The sequence below is a fragment of the Cyprinodon tularosa genome, unplaced genomic scaffold, assembly GCF_016077235.1.
Source record: "Cyprinodon tularosa strain WSP-4 unplaced genomic scaffold, ASM1607723v1 ctg301, whole genome shotgun sequence".
Classification (NCBI taxonomy): domain Eukaryota; kingdom Metazoa; phylum Chordata; class Actinopteri; order Cyprinodontiformes; family Cyprinodontidae; genus Cyprinodon; species Cyprinodon tularosa.
The window spans coordinates 984,464-1,005,877 of NW_024039010.1; the positions used below are offsets into that span (position 1 = coordinate 984,464).

Here is a 21,414-nt window from a genome sequence, read left to right on the forward strand (position 1 = left end):
GTGGGTCAGGATCCCTGGAGAGGTCGCAAAACATTAATAAGGGGATTCCATGAAGGAGGGAGGGGTCAAAATGTTTTATGATATATGTTCATATTATACTTTAGAGGGTAAATTTGAACTATAAAAAAAAAAAAACTTTAAATATACCATCAACATATAAATACACAATTTATAATTCAATATCATGTTAAATGATTGGGAATTATGAATTAAATGTAATTTTAACTTTTAAAAGGATTTAAGAATTAATATAGTATGATGAATATATTAATTCATTCTTATTTGTATATAAGTATATATATATATATATATGTATATGAATATACAGTGAAAATAAAATATGTTTTGTTTTTATTATTAGTAGTATTTTATATTATTGTTGGGGTTTGGTAAATCCTGGCCTAATGCATAAAATACAAAAAGTTTTTGGTTGGCTGCAGTATCTGCTTTGAAAAACACAATAAAAACACTTTTCAGTTAGGGACAGTTTATTCTGTACACTAAACAAGTTAGCAGAATCCTAGACAAATGAAGCGTTTGATTCAAGAGAAAGGAAAACAGTAAGAAAACAAACATAAATTCATCCCATTTCCTGTGCTTTACATTTTCAAAATAAAAGCCAAATAGGTTGCTGAGGTGAAACCTGAAACCACAGGTCTTCAGTGTCCCACAGTGTTTGCTGCAAAGGTGAAGAGGATTCATTCAAATCCAACCTCTGTAGAGGAACTAGATGTCCTTATAAAACGTTGCAACAACCTGTAGATGAAAAATGTTCTCCGCTGTTGTCATGATCATCCATTTTTATTTCTTTGTCCTTAAATAACCCATGTGCTCCAAAAGTGAATAAATTAAAATATAACATAAATCAATTTTTTTGAACTAAATATATATTTTTTCAGTGTTGAGCGGATAGATAATTTGCCAGGGAAATAAGGAGATCAAGTTTAATATGTGAAAAAAAAGAAATTATCTAATTTCAAGTACAGAATTTCTAAATTAATTATTTTGAGAGCAAAAATACTCATTCTATTATCAGATCTTCCTATTTACCTGCCAATTAAGTTCAGTCCACTGATTTTAGTAGGTTTTTAATTACTTTTAGATATTTTTTTGCACAAGTAGCTGAAATGTTAAACATAACATACCATTACTATTAATACACCTTTGCAATGTCCATTATCTGACACGCTTGTCCCGAGTGGGGTCGCGAGGGGTGCTGGGGCCTATCTCCAGCTGTCAATGGGCGAGAGGCGGGGTACACCCTGGACAGGTCGCCAGTCCATCGCAGGGCAACACAGAGACAAACAGGACAAACAACCATTCACGCACACACTCACACCTAGGAGAATCTAGAGAAGCCAATTAACCAAACATTCATGTTTTTGGACTGTGGGAGGAAGCCAGAGTACCCGGAGAGAACCCACACATGCTCAGGGAGAACATACAAATTCCATGCAGAAAGACCCCAGGCCGGGAATCGAACCCAGAACCTGAGCAGCCCACCTTTGCAATATCTAAAGATATTTTGGATGGATTTGTTTTTTTGTTTTTTCCAATAGAATATTAAATATTAGCCTACAAATGCTAAATCTCTTCACATTTGTTATGTCAAAGTACAGTTAAGCTGGTTGTGAGCAGGAATGGGTCGATTCACTGAGCGACAGTTTATATTTTTTTTTAAACAAACATTTTCCAAACTGCCAACATTATATTTCACATTGTTTCATACATTTTATTGTTGCAGGAGAGTGACATAAATTTCCTCTGATGGGAAAAAAGGGAAGAAAGTCACATTAGCCTTCCTTAACCCTGCTGCTCCCACACTTTATTACAATAAACACACATTTGGCTGTTTAAAGTACTACTGATCCCCAAATAACAGCAGGTATGAAAACCTAAAGACTGCTACCTCTCATAAAGAAGATGTTTTAGGAGCATAGAGTGCAGCTAATTATTGCAGCTCTCATAATCAGCCAAATGTAGGCTCTACAATGTAAACTTAATTCTAACTAAATCAAATTGGCTTGAAATAGATATAATTTTCTTGATTGGAGCAGGTAAGTGAAACACTTTGCCCGTGGAATAAGAGGATTTACGTTTAAAATAAGAAAAAGCAACTCTTTTTTTCTTATCTCAAGTCCATAATTTTTTGCATATTTTAGATCAGGTTTTGAAGTATAACAAGTTAAAACTAACAAAAACTAACTTTGTCCTTCAAGTAAGATCATTGGATATCGTGCACCTGAAATAAGATATTGAAGTTATTTTGTCTTATTTAAATATAAATTATCTTATTCCATTGGCAAATTGATCTACCTGTTCAAATGAAAAGAAAAAAAATCATTTAATTTAAGAAAAATAGCCATAAATGGATGTAAATTTTTTACAATGTTATTTTTGCGTTAAACTAAAAAGAACAACATTTTGAACTTAGCATGAAAAATGTTAAAATCATTTGCTGCAGTAGGAATAACTGATCCTTTTTTGTGTAAAATCTGATTACACAAAGGATTCACCTGATCCTTATCACTGATATTGGTGAGACAAAGATAACCCGGCCCTCCCGTTAGGTTTCCTCATTACGCATTATTTTATTCACAGTCAAATTTGGCTTGTTTTCTCCAGAAAAATGAAGGATTTACTGGATTCACCCTTCATAGGTTTTAAATACCCCCAGCCCAGAGTAACTACCCTTGTTAAACAACAGTTCACAGTATTGCAGCCTCATATAGCCATCAAAGTGTCCTTGTTGCATTTTTGGTGTATAAGCCAACATGTGTGGCTTTAGGCACTTGTGCTTTCCAGTAGAAAAAATATTTTTCTCTGCAGCAAAGGTTTACATGTATGCAAAAAATGATAAGAAACCCTGATCCATCCTGAATGAAAACTTATTAAGGCTATTATTTTTATGTTGATGAGATAAAAATGGGAGTTAGGTTTTCACAGCTTCTTCACAGCTCCCCTTGATGTTTTTTTTCTTTTTGGTGAATCTGATCTGTGAAAGACAAAAAACTGAAACATTAATGGAACAATTTTTAGTTTTTCAATCTCTGCACTTCTTATTTACACGTAAAATATACAATTTCTTACTTTACAAATAACATTTCAGTGCAAAAATAAAGCCTTTAAATCTATAAATGGGTATCAGGTGTTTGTTCTAAGTAGGAAACTCTGCTCTTACCATCTTAGTCCTGCTTTTTGGTTATTTCAGCCTCTGTTTCCTTAGAGGCCTCAGTTATAGACGTCTCTGCAGACAAACAGACAAACACAGGAATGTCATGAAACTGTAAAAACGACTGAGAAATTTGCAAAAATGTCTTAAATTAAGTGTATTTACCATTCATTTGAGTAGGTAAATAAGATGATTTGCCTAGTGAATTAGTATTTTGAGATAAGTAGATAATATGCACTTGAAATAAGACAAGGCAATTATTTATTCTTATTTTAAATGTAAATGGTCTTGTTCCATTAGCAAAGTGTCTTACTTACCTCCTCAATTCATGAAAAAATGCACTTAATGCAAGAAAAAAAAATACTTATTTCGATTTCAATTTTTTGCAGTGTATAATTCAAACTGCTCTGAGTTTCTTTGACTTGACATTACTATCATAATTAGAGGTGTCAGCCCCGCCCCTGTGGAAAACTGGGCAGCTGACGGTCCCCCATATCAACATCTCAGCTTCATTCCAACATATATAAACTCCCATCGGACCCCTAAAAAAAGTCTTGTAAAATTTATGTAATAAACCCTTTTTCCCTCTTGAGCCCAGTATTAACGCTGTAATAAGGAGTGTTTCTCTCCAAAAAGCACAGAAAACTATAGTTTTTCTCCCCTTATCTGATATTAATTCATTTCCTCGTTCCAAATGTAGCAGTGTAGAAAATCTTGCAAAATCATTTTTTCCTCGGGGCACAGGATATTTGATGCTTTTCTAGTTGTGACGTCTTCCTCTTAGAGTCCTGTTTTGATTTCCCTCCTGAACAGTAACCTGGCGAAATGTTTCCCAGTTTGTTTATTTTTCCATGTGCCTTCAGGTCTACGGTTCTCTACTTGATGTCTTGGTAGATTTTGTTGACTTTATGTCACACCACGCAGCAGTTTGTTTGAGGCATGCTGCCATTTTACTCAACTAACCAATCAGATGGCTACAAATATAAAAAAACAATCAAACTAAGCTTTCACCATTTGTTTAAAGGCACCGTAATCTTAGCACACATTACCTTTTTGTTTTGAGGAAAGTAGAACCTTTTTTGTATTACTCTCATTATTCAGTGTTTAGAAAACAGAAATAAGATTGATTGAAATTGATCCACTGCACCACTGGGCAGCTCCTTTTTTTCCTCTACTGGATTGCAGATGTTTGCTTCATGTAATCTAGCTCAGTTCATCTAAAAGGAAAAACCTAGCCCAAGGCATCACATTCCAAGACTGTGAGAAAACGGTCTGGAGGACCTCCATCCCCGCTTGCTTCCTAAATAAATATCAAAACAAAATTAAAATGACTTTTATACTGGAGCTAAGATTTTAAGACTTTGTTAGATGGATATATTTTTGCAGTGAAACAGGTAACAACACTGGTTCCTAAGGGGGGGGTGTGCCCCCTTTGGGAGCTCAGTATTGAAATGACCAACACTGAGAGGAAATTATATGAAGAAAAAATATGTATTTATGTCAATATTGAATTCTGTAATACTGCTTAAAATAATTACAGTTTAGTAGTTTTGTGATTTAAAAAGGATTGTATTTTTTTTAGGATGGTTTACTGCAGTTGGCTTTTCTTTTTCCAATTGTCCAAACGTTTGGTTAGTGCGGAGACACAAAAAACGTGCTTCTAAATCATAAGAGGGCCTCCCAGAAAAGTTGAAGAACCATTGCTAATCCTTTTTTTTTTAATAAAAAGTCTTTATCCTACAATAAAGGATGTGTTAAGACATATTAAAGAAATCCTGCTTGTATATCGGTATTTCAAATTAGCCCTTATCTTACTGTAGTTTTCCACCAAACCGCTCTAAAGACTATCGGCATTGTCGTATTTAATTAGAAGCAACGGGCCATGATGAGTCTGTTGGCAGTCCACAATGGAACACAATGAGAGAGGTTGCCTGACTGGAGCTGTTGTGCTTGACAACATGTTCATGCTGTAACATCAACATGCAGAAGATGTGCATTCACGCCTCTGCTCATGTCACTGCTTCGGCATTAAGGTCCAACAATATCCCATTCAGGCCTTCCTGTATAGAAGCATCTAAGTGGCTCACTAAGGAATCAGGGTTGTTAGCTGCATGTGCAGGATGCATGGAAAGCTGCATCTGTCAAACGACTGAACTCATCATCCATGTAAAGGAAGATTTATTGCTTTTCTGAATGTCAGCTTTACTCTCTCCTCACCTGTTGCCTCTCCTTTAAAAGGTTTCTGCATGTTTGCACACGATCTGTGCAAAACACTTTAGCAAACGTCCTCCACCTATAAACTGTCTCCTCAATCACTTTGACTCCCTGATGGCAGTTTTGTCATTTCTACTTTGCATTAATCATTGTCTTAAATAGAAGCATCCATCATGAACTTTATCAGTTTTGTCTTCATGCATCAATTCATTTTCTGTGGAGGAAATTGAACCATAGCTGCTCAAATCCTATCATCTGTCAGCTTTAGATGGTTGATTACCTGTATTGAAATGCCATCATAAAAGATATATTCTTTTTTCTTTTTAATAAAGAAATAAACCTTAAATAAATCTCAAAAGCACAAGTGTTGCTAAGGTGTTAGCATTTTGTACCCTCTGGTGGAGGTTCAGGAACTGGTTCAGCAGCAGGTTCTGGATCTGAAGCGGCTTCAGATTTAGTGGTGATGGGGTTCACCACAGGAACTTCTGCTGTGACTCCGGTCTCTGGTGGAGCTTCAGGGGTCTGGGCTGGATTGGGGGCCGCTGTGACCTCTGCAGGACCCGGCACCTCTGCTAAGGAAGCAACCTGCGTTTCCTCCTCAGTGACAGAATTATGCTCGGCTGGAGCAAGCGCTGTAGTGGGAGTTAATGGAGTCATCTCTGGAATACTGGCTGCAGCGAGGGCTGTGTCTATCAATGGCTCAGGTGTGTCTGCAGGCCCTGATGGTTCAGCCAGTGCTGAAACTGGAGTTGGTGTGGAAGCTTCTTCTGTTCCTGTATCCTCTGAGGCAGTCTCTGCTGTAGTATTGAAATTTGGGGCTTCATCGTTTACAAGTTCTACACCTTCTGTCAGTATTTTGGATGATTCTTCAGCTTCAGCCTTTTCCACATCCTGGGGGGTGTCTGATGGCTCCTCTACTGCTGCATCACTAACCTCCTCAGCTGAAACCAGAACCTCTGTCTGCACAGCTTCAACAGATTTAGCATCAGGGGTCTCCTCTGTGGCTTCAGGTGCTTTGATTTCAAGAGGGGCTTCTGCTGGAAGAGATTCTACAGGCAGCGTCTCCTCCTCTGTGTGTTCGACCTCAACTACTGGGGAAGCGACTTCTGGCTCAGCAGAATCTTCTACAGCTGCAGAGGATGCAGGCTGTGGGGCCGGCTCCTCACTAGATGCTGGTTCTGGTTGTGGGTCCGGAGCTTCTAAGAGATCTTCCCCAGAGCCGAGATCCTCCTGGGCCTCCATGGCCATTAAGACGGCCTCGGTTCCGTCTTCAGGTCCGGATATGAGATCATCTGGTAAGGGGGTCTGCGCAGGCAGCTGCATCTGATCCGCAATGGTTTGGACATCTTCTGTGATGATACCATTTTTGACTGCTGTAAACAAAACAGAAATGAAAAAAGGACAATCAATTTGAAAAGCAGCACACTTAAGAAATATTGGTAAAACATATGTCTGTTGCACTAGGGTTAGGGTCAACAGTTTGCTGATGTTTAGCAAAGAAAAATGAAGCAATCATAAGGAGAAAGCTGTTTTACACACAGACACACACCTACAAACACACCTTTCTTTTTTGCACAGATTGTCCATATTAATGCTTCTATCTCATGTTCTTTCTGCTCCTCAGCGTTCCATTTCACGAAGCAGGTTTAGAAAACTCAGATTTAAATCTGCAACTCTAAATAGATCTAGCCTAAAGTCAGGAACTCTGGGTTTTGGTTTTCAACGACTACTATGAATTAGTTCAATCTACCCTAAGTAGGTCCACTCAGAGTTTAACACCTTTGTGACAAGTATGAAAAGCCATGAGACGCCATGACAACAGGCAACCGGGATTGTCTTTTTTATCCCACCAGAAATAGAGATTTTAATGCAGAAATGAAAAAAAAAGGAGAAATTGTTTAAAAGACAGAGAAAAAAGCGCTACAGCTGCAAAGGAGAGGAAGATGGCGAAGGAGAATTGCTGCTCGAGTTAAAGTGTTGGTTTGTATGAAGTCTCTATGTCAGGCTGTTTTTACATTTATTAAAAGCACTCTCCTCTCTGTTGTTCTATTTTAGATCACTGAAATAGGATTCTTTCTGATCAAAATCACACTCCTACATTCAACTGTAATAATGTATTTTCTAAATTACATTTTTGCAGCAGAAACTGAATTTCAGAAAGTAAAAAATAAATCAAAGTAATACTAGTAAGAATTAAGTTTTATATATCTAGAAATGTTTACACATTATAAGTGGCCATTTTAACATTTATGAGCTTGACTAAAAAATGCTTTTATGATCAAAATAATATGAATGCTAACTAGTAACAAAAGGAGTATGGAGATCTAAAATTCCTTTCTAGACATCCAGAATGTCTCATTCTAGATGTGAAGAATGTCATTTTGTTTGAAACACTCATTTTTACAAGGGATTTTTTTTTTTCCGATATCAGGAATACATATTCAGTAAAATGAATACATTCCAAAATACTTGCCAAAGCCTATTGTGACCACGATAACATTACAGGTTTATTTCTTGAAATATATTGGATCAATGTATCTAATCAGATGAAATCATCTGGCAGCAGGTGAAGATAAAATTTAAAAACATTGTTCTAATAGATAAAACCTGTGCATCATCTCATGGGGTTCCTCCTCAGTTTGATTCAGTCTTCTTTTACACAGTAAATACTAAGCGGCTGTTTGCTGCCGTGCTTCAGATGTTATCATCCACATAAATGGCTGTTATTAGCAGCTATCAGTCCCATAGAATGCCCTCAGGTTGTGCCAGTAGACTCTGTAGGTTGTTATCACTGAACCCTAACCCTAAAGTAATTCCTCTTCCCCTCGCAGAATTAATGAATCTATTTATGTTCAATCTGAAAATAATTTCAGTAGTTCTTCATGTACCTAATACGAAAATAAACATATAAAAGGAAAATTTTGTGCATGTTGTTCCTATTAAACAAACCAAAAACAAATAAATCTCATATCCTGTCAACTGAGTTGTAGAATCCTCTCCCTATAAATATTTAATTATCGGTGAAGAGAATTCTGATCAGTCTTTAATAAGATCCTCATCAAACGGACATGCAATGTCTGTTTAAAAAAAAAAAAAACAAAAAAAACTTTTGTCTAAGGAACTATTAAATGATTTTTTTTATTGTATGCACAAATTAGTGTTTGTTTCATAACGGCTGCTATCAATTAGTTCAATCAATTTTAGCTAGATCCCCTAAGAGTTAAGTGCTGGTGAAGATTCTCAGTCATCCAGGTCATAGTCATTTAAAAAAAAAAAAATAAATAATTCACTGCACTTTGTTTCCAAGTTTGAAGAGGTTTTGCTTCCCATCCAGGAAGCTTTATCAATTACAAATGTCAGAAATAGTGTTGAGTTCGAGGCTTTATAGAGAGTACCGAAAAACAAAGCCTTGTTTTTGCTTAGAAAACATCCAAATTGAACCGGATGAACGGTTCCGCCCCTTAGAAATACGTAGGGTCGTTTTAGTTCTTTGTTAGGTTTGGATACCCCATACCTGTCTATGTCTCTGAAATGGGGGTTGTTAAAGGGAATTGTTGGCCTGGCTGAAACAGGTGAGGTGTTCTGTTCCCCTATAAGGAGTGGGGGTTGTGATGATACCGGGAAGGAATCAACTCAATTTTTGAAAGCTGAAATTTGAGCCCACCCCCTCTGTTTACGGTTGGTCTTTCTCTCTTGACATAGATGGCTTAATTCAGGTCCTTCTTAAACCACATGTCTTCTTTGTCCAAAATGTGAACATTCTGGTCCTCAAAAGAATGTCCTTTGTCCATAAGGTGTAGATGCACTGCTAAGTCTTGTCCCGAGAAAATCGTTCGTCTGTGTTGGGCAATGCGTCCGTGGAGAGGTTGTTTGGTTTCTCTAATATAAAGATCAGAGCATTCCTCACTGCATTGAACTGCATACACCACTCCGCTCATACAGGTGCTGGTCATAAAATTAGAATATCATGAAAAAGTAGATTGATTTCAGTAATTCCATTTAAAAAGTGAAACTTGTATATTATATTCATACATTACATACAAACTCATATATTTCAGATGTTTATTTTGTTTAATTTTGATGATTACAAATGACAACAAATGAAAATCTCAAATTCATCATATCAGAAAATTAGAATATTACTGAAGACCAATAAAAACAAAGGATTTATAGAAATGTTGGCCAACTGAAAAGTATGAACATGAAAAGTATGAGCATGTACAGCACTCAGTATTTAGTTGGGCCTCCTTTGGCCTGTATTACTGCAGCAATGCGGCGTGGCATGGAGTCGATCAGTCTGTGGCACTGCTCAGGTGTTATGATAGCCCAGGTTGCTCTAATAGTGGCTTTTAGCTCTTCTGAATTGTTGGGTCTGGTGTATTGCATCTTCTTCTTCACAATACCCCATAGATTTTCTATGGGGTTAAGGTCAGGAGAGTTTGCTGGCCAATTAAGAACAGGGATACCATGGTCCTTCAACCAGGTACTGGTAGCTTTGGCACTGTGTGCAGGTGCCAAGTCCTGTTGGAAAATGAAATCTGCATCTCCAAAAAGTTGGTCAGCTGCAGGAAGCATGAAGTGCTCTAAAACTTCCTGGTATGTGGCTGCGTTGACCCTGGACCTCAGAAAACACAATGGACCAACACCAGCAGATGACATGGCACCCCAAACCATCACTGACTGTGGAAACTTTACACTGGACTTCAAGCAACGTGGATGAAGTGCCTCTCTTCTTTTCCTCCAGACTCTGGGACCTTGATTTCCAAAGGAAATGCAAAATTTACTTTCATCAGAGAACATGACTTTGGACCACTCACCAGCAGTCCAGTCCTGTTTCTCTTTAGCCCAGGCAAGACGCTTCTGACGCTGTCTGTGGTTCAAGAGTGGCTTGACACAAGGAATGCCACAGCAGAAACCCATGTCTTTCATACGTCTGTGTGTGGTGGTTCTTGAAGCACTCACTCCAGCTGCAGTCCACTCTTTGTGAATCTCCCCCACATTTTTGAATGGGTTTTGTTTCACAATCCTCTCCAGGGTGCGGTTATCTCTCTTGCTTGTACACTTTTTTCGACCACATCTTTTCCTTCCCTTCGCCTCTCTATTAATGTGCTTGGACACTGAGCTCTGTGAACAGCCAGCCTCTTTAGCGATGACCTTTTGTGTCTTGCCCTCCTTGTGCAAGGTGTCGATGGTCGTCTTTTGGACAACTGTCAAGTCAGCAGTCTTCCCCATGATTGTGTAGCCTATAGAACTAGACTGAAAGACCATTTAAAGGCTTTTGCAGGTGGTTTGAGTTAATTAGCTGATTAGAGTGTGGCACCAGGGGCCATCAATTTTGAACCTTTTCACAATATTCTAATTTTCTGATATGATGAATTTGAGATTTTCATTTGTTGTCATTTGTAATCATCAAAATTAAACAAAATAAACATCTGAAATATATGAGTTTGTATGTAATGTATGAATATAATATACAAGTTTCACTTTTTAAATGGAATTACTGAAATCAATCTACTTTTTCATGATATTCTAATTTTATGACCAGCACCTGTATTTGGTCTGAGGGTTTTGTCTTGAGTGCATCCTAAAGAAGATGTCCTTGGAATGGGGCACATTAAATGTTGGTGATGATTTAGATCATAATCAGGATACAGGAATTTTTAAAGGATTCTTTAACATTGTGAGATACAGGAATAAATGCACGTGGTGTTCTTCTACAATATATATTTTTTCAAATAAAACACTGTATTTAAAAGGTAACCATGTTTTTGGGTAAGCTATACTGAGAGAACTCATGATGCAGGAGATAATAAAAAATAAATGCTTGAAGTATCCTTTCATTTCCTTACTTGAAAATAGGATTTACTGAAACCCTGAGGCCGTCCACTCAGGAAATGATCTTTCCTGCTTTCTGATTCTCAGGTGAAATGTTTGCTGTCTTCAGAAAAGAAATCTCATTTCTACAGCCACAGCGCTTCTGTCTGTTTCACAGTGGACGCTGCTCTCAGACAAGATGAGCCAGAGTTGCTCAGTTAGCTGTACGGCTGGATGGTTCGGATGCTTCAGCTTTCTAATTTTATTTGTCTGTCAGAAGCACTAAGCAGAGATCAGAGTGATGGCTGGAAGGGAATGTGGGGCTTGGCAGACTGTATAAAAATGAGCCAGAGGGAAAAAACACTTATAAAATCTAACATTTATTAGTCTTCACACCCATTTTCCTATCATTAATGGCTTTCATTAGTCCTTTAGAGGACTTTTGAAGATTTGATTTAAAAACAAGTTTGCCCCTCAATACAGGAGCAGCAGTCCAGAGCTGAGATTAAAAAGTGGGAATGATGCTGTCTGAGTTGTGGTGGACACCTCTGCACCAGGCATCAGTGAACCGCGCCTCAACAGGAATTAGCAGCCAAAAATGACACGGATCTCTGTCAAAACAACGTCACGTCTGGCCTGGAACCGGAGGGAAATGTGAGAGAAGGGGACAGGACACAAACCAGGGGCCCAGACCGGGGATGGTACCAGCAGAGGCTTGGGTGTCACACAGTTGGTTTGTGAGACAGACGTTTCACTGTATGAATAAAAACCTCTTCTCATTCAGCCCTATTTAACGTAGCCTGGCAATGGTCTGGGTGATGTAAGAGTCTGGAGCACCAAAAGCTGTCTGACAGGAAAAAAACAATCCAGTGATACATCATGGGGAACAGAACCATAATACTGAGGAGGTAAATATGGTCACATCTGTTCATTTTCCTAAATATTTGGTTGAACTTTCTGCAGAAATGCGGTTTCTTTTTTCCCCACATGCAGACTGTGGAAGTCATTGCAACTGGTGTGCAATGGGACAGTGTGCATGCAGCTGTGCCTGACATGGCACAACCATGTGGTAGAGATTTGTCTGGAACAATGACTGGACAATAACAGGCTGTGTTAGGTCGGGACCTTAAGGACCTGTACACAGAGCATAAGGAAGACTAAACATGTCTATAGGAACAAACTTTCAGGTGGTTTGGTGCTACAAATTACTTTCATTTATTTCTCCTCCTTCATGTTGCAATTACAGAGAACTTTATGAAGACAGCTGGACTCTACATTTTAACATGTCAGTTCATCATCGGCAGAAAAATAAATAACAATATTATAAATAATTATCAAATCAAAATTTAAAAAGTGTGCTCTGCAGTTGTATCAAGCAACCTTTAGTCTTCATAATCCTAAAAAGACCATTGCAATGAATTGTTAGGCCAGTTTGTTCCAGTCCAACTTTCCTTTTATTTTCATTAATCATTCAATCTTTTTTATTTTTTTTATCAATGATTTTATCTACTCTTTATATATGTGTCTTATTATGTGTCACTTTTATTATCTATTTGTGTTGCCTACTTTTCTTTTTCTCATGTGCAGCACATTGTCCTGCTACTGAAATATTCTATAGAGATAAACTTGTCCTGCTGCTGTAGAAAGGGAACCAGCTGTTCTGTAAATGTCTTAGAGGTTTGCTGGAGAATAAAAACACACGGAGAACAAAGAGCACAGCAGACAGGCTGGAGATAGAGTTGATTCCTTCCCGCTATCATATTCCTCATGGCCATGCAGGGGACCAAGACTACTCAGCCAGGCCAACAATGACCCTATGACTCCGACTTTCAGAGATATAGACCAGTATCGGGTAATGCAGGCTAACAAAGACCTCAACGACTCCCTATTCCTAAGGGGTGGACCTGTTCTTCTGGTTCAATTTGCATGTTTTCTAAGCCAAAACAAGGCTTTGTTTGGGCCACTCTATAAAGCCTGGAACTCAACGTTAATTCTGACATTTTTAATTGAAAAAGCTTCCTGGATGGGAAGCGAAACATCTTCAAACTTGGAAAACAAAGTCCAGTGGATTGTTTTTTTTTTACTTTATTGGAATTCCATTCTATATCTGAAAATGGAAAGATTGTGACACAATTGCAAACTCTATAAAGATCAAAGTTCATTTCAATTCAGTTTGTTTATATAGTGTCAAATTCACAACACATGTCATCTCAAGGCACTTTAAAGTTCATCCAGATCATACAGTAAAATTGATTCAAAGTTTTCTATCTAAGGAAAACCAGCTGATTGCATCGACTCATTGACTCAAATACAATCCCTCACACTAAGCATGCTTGTAGCGACAGCGGAGAGGAAAAACTCCCTTTTAACAGGAAGAAACCTCCAGCAGAACCAGGCTCAGTGTGAGCGGCCATCTGCTGAGGCAGACTGGGGTTACTTTAAAAATGTAACTAATTATAGTAACTAATTACTTCTCTACACTATATCAGTCTGTTGTGCTGAAGAGAGAGCTGAGCCAAAAGGCAAAGCTCTGGATTTAATGGTTGTTCTATACTCTCATCCATGGTCATGAGCTTTGGGCCATGACCGAAAGAACGAGATCCCAGATACAAGTGATCGAGTTTTCTCCGTAGCGTGTCTGGGAGCTCAGTCTTCCAGGTAGGACTCCGAGTAGAGCCGCTGTTTCTCAATGTCAAGTCAGCTGAGGTGGCTCGGGCATCTGGTTAGGATGCCTCCTGGAAGCCTCTCTGGTGAGGTGTCTCACATCCAACCAGGAGGAGACCCAGAGGGAGACCCAGGACACACTGGAGCAACTATGTTTCTCTGCTGGCCCAAGTGACTGGGGAGATGGATGGATGGATGGATGGATGGATGGATGGATGGATGGATGGATGGATGGATGGATGGATGGATGGATGGATGGATGGATGGATGGATGGATGGATGGATGGATGGATGGATGGATGGATGGATGGTAATTTCTCCCAAAATGAAACTGAGTTAGTAACTTAAACACTGCATAGTCAAAGTGCCTTTTAATTATCTAAAATTTAAAAAAATAAATTTTCCTGTTATTAGAACTTCAAATAATGTGTTATTAATTACTGGATTTAATAATTAATCACTACATTATATGCTAACTTCCATCATTTTGGTGTTTGTGGTCGACAATGTAGTTACAATAATAATTCTGGTGATGATTACGTGTCCTGTTTGTATTAAAATAACAATTAAGCAAATAAAATATTTTAGAACTTTACGGTTTTTCACATTGATGACATTTAACTTGGTATAAAATAGATATAAAACTGAAAGGTAATGCTTTGTAAGCAATTAAAATTCTTTGACATAGCATTATACAGGTGTTACACTGTTCCAGAAAAAAACCAGCAGGACTGTTTGTTTCCAGTATTGCTGTCTGGAAAAAACTAAACAGAAACCATTCAAAAATAAAAGTCAGCATAAGACTGAGAAAGTAAAGAACATGTGTTGATAAAGGCAGCAGCTGTCTGCAGGTGTCCAGATTATGTGAGCAGCTTCTTTATATTACAGCTGCTTCTAACCAACATTTACAGGAACATTTAGCCTTTGATTCCAGGATGCGCTTTACTGTAAGAATGCTGTCATCAACTCTGCCTCATCGTCTCTCCTCTTAGGCTGTGTCTGAACATCTGCCCTAACCACTATATAGGGCATGTGGAGGGATATTTTTACTTGGCCTATTTGTGAGATAAAATATTTTGAGTGTGTCCTTCCTCTGCCTAAATAGGGGTGATTGTTTAGAAGTCTTTTAAGTCTGTTCTCTGGAGTTAATATATATAGGGAATTAAGATTGGGGATGACAGAAAGCAGTTTCCTCCCTACTGTAGACAGTGATGGGACTAACGGTGCTGAAAGTAACGGCGTTACTAACGCCGTTACCTTGTTTTAGTTACGAGTAATCTAACTAATTACTTTGGCTGTAACTATAACGCAGTTACCATTGCAGACACCCCGTTACTGCGCGTTACTCAGGTCGCACAATGAACCTTTTTTCATGATAAGACTCGTGCGCAGCTGCGTGAAGCTGACACACCACCCACGTCAAAAAAAACTCTGCAAATAGACTGAATGGTTAGTGCAACGTTAGTGAAGATTTGTGCAGAAAAAAATATTGTTTGTGCTACTTTTGTTTAAGAGATATTAAAGATTATTTTTAGGTCATCCAGAGGTGCGCGCCTTGTCATGAGAGAGGGGAGGATGAGAATGGCTGATGTATAGTGAGATTCCGTCTGTCAGTTGGGTAGGCGGGTGTCTCCGCTGGTGGGTGTTAACGTACAGCACACACAGAGAGATGGAGAGTGAGGATGACTCCAGCAGCAAAACAGCGTTTTCCACATGGAAATACCGGTGTTAGGTCGAGCTGCGTTTCCCCATCACATACGGTTTCCCCTGCATCTCCGCACCGCACACGCGACAGGAAACGCGCATGCTCGCTAAAGGCGCGCAACAGTCGCCCTGTGCTCGCGCCACAGGAGAACTATGGAGAGCGTGAACGATCAAATGATAGCCTATATGGAGAAAGGGAGAAATCTGGATGGATGGATGGATGGATGGATGGATGGATGGATGGATGGATGGATGGATGGATGGATGGATGGATGGATGGATGGATGGATGGATGGATGGATGGATGGATACTCTGCCTTCTCAACCTACTGTATTTTTTATTTTAAACATTATTTGATGGCCTTTGTGGCAGGGATGGAGATCCATATTTTATGTCACACACAGAGTATAGATTTAGATAGATAGATAGATAGATAGATAGATAGATAGATAGATAGATAGATAGATAGATAGATAGATAGATAGATAGATAGATAGATAGATAGATAGATAGATAGATAGATAGATGTTGCAGTACACAGTATTTCAGAATTAGACATCCCCAGTTATTAATTTCATATACTCACCAGATCTGAATGTCCTGTTATAAAACTTCACATCGCGTTCCCCCCTGATGTCATTTATGTTGAGTTGCAATAAATGCAAAACTCTCTGCAGGTTCTTGTCTTTGTCGTCCACTCTATTCAGCTGGCTTTGGAAACACACGGCGAGAAGGTGGGGGCAGGGTGGTGAGGGTTACGGGGGCGAGAAACGCAAAAGTAACGCAATAGTTACTTTTACTAGTAACTAGTTACTTTTATTGTGGAGTAACTCAGTTAGTAACTCAGTTACGTTTTGGGAGAAGTAACTAGTAACTATAACTAATTACTTTTTCAAAGTAACGTGCCCAACACTGACTGTAGACAAGAGTGAAGGGAGGGTCATAAGAGGTAAGAATTAGTTCACACAGCCTACTTCATGCCGTGAACATATATATATATATATATATATATATATATATATATATATATATATATATATATATATATATATATATATATATGCCGAGGAGCCATTCTTTACAGAAGGAGTTAAAAGGCTGGTGGTAACTTTGGAGGAGCTGCAGACATTCACAGCTCAGAAGGCAGAATCACACCCTCCACAGATATGACTATTATTGAGCTGTGTGGCATAGCCATTGTTGAAAGATTAGTCATTTCCACTTTGCTGCAAGCCAGGAAGGGGACATGCTAAGAAGGTTCTCTATCAGATCAGAGCCAGAAATTGTATTAAGGCCAAAATAATTAACTTTTATATGTGTGACAAGAAAAACTAACAATAAAAAAACATCCTTAACACACAAACTACAGGGGGAAACACGACAGCCTTATGCTGTCCACCCTTCTTCTTTAGCGAGTAATCGAAAATCTGGTCAGAGTGGATGAGGAAACTGATGGATCTACTGAAGAATCCTCAAAAAAAATACTGCAAATGAGTTGAGATCAGGGTAGGGGTTCATCTTCCAGCATCACACAAGCCTTAGAAATACAGCTGGAGACACAATCTAAGAGGTATGTTCAAATCACATTTATGTATAAGAATGGCCCGGTCAAAGTATAGACCCAAATGCAAAGGAGAATCTGTAAGTAAACTGTTCAAAACTCTATCATATCAAATTGTGCTAAATCCATTTTGCGTAAAAAAAAAATCTCGATGCTGGAACTTTAGTTGGTTTCCCCTGCAAAAAGGTTGTTCTATAAAGTATTAACACAGGGCAATGAGATGGGTGGAGCGGGACAATATGTGAGAAAGTCCAAGGTAAACAAATATTATATCCAGTATTGAATAATGAGGTTCTTTAGCTGGTATTGTTTTCTACAATAATCTGAAGTCCCTGAATCAGAACAGAGGAAAACAAACAGGTTGGAATTCAAATCTGGCATCAGGCTGCAAATAGATTTCTAAACACAAAGAGCTGCTCTCATGGGGTTATTGTCCTGCATAAAATGCTCTGTTTGTTTTATGGGAAGATACTGAGAAAACTCAACATGTAAGAGAACTCTTCTCAGATCTCATTTCATCAATAAAACATGAAATGTTTTTATCACCCTCCTTCTCAGCAGCAACCATGCTTGAAAGGGCCGGACTAAAACAAGCCAGAGATGACTTGTAGGACTGAATGAGAACAAGACACAGCATAAATATTTCTGCACCTGATGAGTTTGTGCCGTGCAGGAGAGTGAAAGTAAGAAAGCATGCAGTGTTCTGCACCAGCTGGCTGCAAACAGCCCGTAGGCTAAAACTTGAATAACCAGCAGAAAGAGAGTTGGAGAAGTCATGATATGTTCTTCTCTAGACTAAAAAGAACAAAAATAAACTCGCAATCATCACTAAAACTTACCCACTGTATCTCCTTTGGTCTCCTCAGGCTTTGTGCCTGGTCTTTTCTCCTGTTCCACAGTCTGCGCACTGGATGATGAGCAACCCATGCTGAGAAGCAAAATGTAGTAAATATAAAAAGCTGGACCTGATTTAGGAACAAGCAAGGACAAGCAATCAGGGAGGCCTCCTTTTTAAAGCTGGAGTCTGTCTTTTTGTGCAAACATGGGCACCTAAACTCTCTTCAGGTCCTTAAACTCAATAGGAACCATTATCTCCCCTAAGCTGTGTCCTTTGGGCTGGTATGACAATCTGTCCCATGCATGCAGCAAAGCAGCACAGGATGAAATGCAATGTTTCCCTCACTACCTCCAGCTCACAGTATGCCTATTCATGCAGGAGGAGGTGGCACACTCATCTATGGATGGTGTCCTCCCCTCTATGCCCTGAGTGGTGCATATCTACCATCTGGTGGTAAATTATAAAACAGCACATGCAGCAAACAAGGAAAGTAGAAACTGGATTACTGAAGAACCAAAGTTACATTTCAATTAGAGACACAAGAGAGCATTCACATAGAAATCAATTAAACTTTAAATGTTTATTCATTACTAAAGTATACAATCAGTAATACAATCGTCTTTCTACACAAGTTAAGAAGTCACTGACGCTCTGGCAAAGTGTTTTCATTATGAGATACACCATGGGTGGCTGGTGAGCTGGTCTGATTTGATGTTGGTCATTATCTGCTAAATGAATGAGTTATATTAATATTCCCAATCCCAATAAAAAAACAACAACCTTGAATTGAAGACCTGACTCGCATACTGCTTATTTTCAGTAGCTTGAGCCATGCAAGGCCGATTTATCACTGTGTCGGGAAAGAAGCGGGACACTGCCTGGTGAGCTCTCTACATGACAAGGCTCACAGACAGATACATGGGTAGAAAACAGAACCGGAACCGGAAAAAAAAGTTAATGTTCTGTGGGTCTGAAGTCCATCCATCCATCCATCCATTTTCTAGCACGCTTATCCCGAGCGGGGTTGTGAGGGGTGCTGGTGCCTATCTCCAGCAGTCAATGGGTGAGAAGTGGTGGTACACCCTGGACAGGTTTCCAGTCCATCGGCTGTGTCTGAAGTCTCCAAACTAAATCACCCAAGCTTGCCATTTTTAAAAAGGATCTCTTTCAACCAGAACTCCTAAATCTGCTCTCTGGACTTGAATGTTTCATAGCTGCGACAGTGGCGCTGAATGCCCTGAAACCAAAGGGTTATCAGTTAAACACTGGAAAAAAGGTCTTGAAATAAGTAAAAATTTCTTACATTAAGTGTATTTACTCTAAAAGTAGGTAAATGACATAGTTTACCAATGGAATGAGTGTTTTTACTCTTAAAATAAGATAATTAGATAGAATGCACTTAAAATAAGAAAATGTAATTGTGTTTTCTTATTCTAACTGTAAATTGTCTTGTTCCATTGGCAAAATGTCTCTTTAATCTCCTCAATCCAAGAACAAATGACTTGTCTAGATATCAATTTTTTCCAGTGAAGCTGTGGCTTTCAGTGTTGTTGTGTCTTTGGGAAAGATACTTCACCCACACCGTTAACCGATGAGGGCCCCATGGCCCCCATGTATGACAGCCTTCGGTCAGTGAGCCCCACGGCAGCTGTGGCTACAATGCAGCTTACCATCATTAGTGTATAAATGACTGAATGTTGTGCAAAGCACAATATACACTCACCGGCCACTTTATTAGATACACCTGTCCAACTGCTCGTTAACACTTAATTTCTAAGCAGCCAATCACATGGCAGCAACTCAGTGCATTTAGGCATGTAGACATGGTCAAGACAATCTCCTGCAGTTCAAACCGAGCATCAGTATGGGGAAGAAAGGTGATTTGAGTGACTTTGAACGTGGCATGATTGTTGGTGCCAGAAGGGCTGGTCTGAGTATTTCAGAAACTGCTGATCTACTGGGATTTTCACGCACAACCATCTCTAGGGTTTACAGAGAATGGTCCGAAAAAGAAAAAACATCCAGTGAGCGGCAGTTCTGTGGGCGGAAATGCCTTGTTGATGCCAGAGGTCAGAGGAGAATGGCCTGACTGGTTCGAGCTGATAGAAGGGCAACAGTGACTCAAATAACCACCCGTTACAACCAAGGTGGGCAGAAGAGCATCTCTGAACGCACAGTACGTCGAACTTTGAGGCAGATGGGCTACAGCAGCAGAAGACCACACCGGATGCCACTCCTTTTAGCTAAGAACAGGAAACTGAGGCTACAATTTGCACAAGCTCATCGAAATTGGACAATAGAAGATTGGAAAAACGTTGCCTGGTCTGATGAGTCTCGATTTCTGCTGCGACATTCGGATGGCAGGGTCAGAATTTGGCGTCTACAACATGAAAGCATGGATCCATCCTGCCTTGTATCAACGGTTCAGGCTGGTGGTGGTGGTGTCATGGTGTGGGGAATATTTTCTTGGCACTCTTTGGGCCCCTTGGTACCAATTGAGCATCGTTGCAACGCCACAGCCTACCTGAGTATTGTTGCTGACCATGTCCATCCCTTTATGACCACAATGTACCCAACTTCTGATGGCTGCTTTCAGCAGGATAATGCGCCATGTCATAAAGCTGGAATCATCTCAGACTGGTTTCTTGAACATGACAATGAGTTCACTGTACTCAAATGGCCTCCACAGTCACCAGATCTCAATCCAATAGAGCATCTTTGGGATGTGGTGGAACGGGAGATTCGCATCATGGATGTGCAGCCGACAAATCTGCAGCAACTGTGTGATGCCATCATGTCAATATGGACCAAACCCCCTGAGGAATGCTTCCAGCACCTTGTTGAATCTATGCCATGAAGAATTGAGGCAGTTCTGAAAACAGAATATACTAATAATATACAGTTGCTTTATTTTTTAAACCATGCAATACATTTTTTTTATTCTTTCTTCGACTCCCGCAGCCTTCCATGCGTTGGTTGTGTTACAGACAGAGGGGCTCCCGTTTGCTTCCTCTTATGTTAGTAAGCTCAGTAATGACCAGTTTTAGTGCGGGTCAAAGATCTGTCATTTAACTGTCATTTCTTCAATCAGGGTATTTTTTCGTACTATATTTGCTTTTCTTTAACAAGTTTTAAACAATAGTTTAATATCAACCATGACACCAACATTTCAGATGAAAAAAAAAAAAACAGAAATGGAATTCAAACATTTATAACTGGTCTTTGTGGTCCTAAATGACAGAGAAACTGTGGAGTGAATTCTGTTTATTGTTTCAAGCACAGAATACAGATTGTAAATTGGAATAAAAAAAATTGCAATTCGGAAATGAAACAAAAAAAAAGGTTTTTAGTATGCCTGCTGGTTTCTTAGATGTTTTTTTTTTTTCATTTTTCTTCTTTTTTTCAGTTATTAAACAGATTCTATATAATCCTAATTTCCTTTTTTT

General features: G+C 39.0%; 1 protein-coding gene across 1 annotated transcript; it reads right to left on the reverse strand.

Moving 5' to 3' along the window:
* Window positions 1-2,212: 2,212 nt before the first annotated feature.
* LOC119787798 (fibrous sheath CABYR-binding protein-like) lies at window positions 2,213-18,338 on the reverse strand. Its single transcript, XM_038291839.1, has 4 exons — window positions 17,970-18,338; window positions 5,779-6,759; window positions 3,182-3,247; window positions 2,213-3,012 (listed from the first exon to the last, which is right to left on the reverse strand). Exons 1-3 carry the CDS (start codon window positions 18,055-18,057, stop codon window positions 3,186-3,188), a joined length of 1,131 nt encoding a protein of 376 aa, XP_038147767.1. The 5' UTR covers window positions 18,058-18,338; the 3' UTR covers window positions 2,213-3,012; window positions 3,182-3,185.
* Between the last annotated feature and the right edge of the window lie 3,076 nt (window positions 18,339-21,414).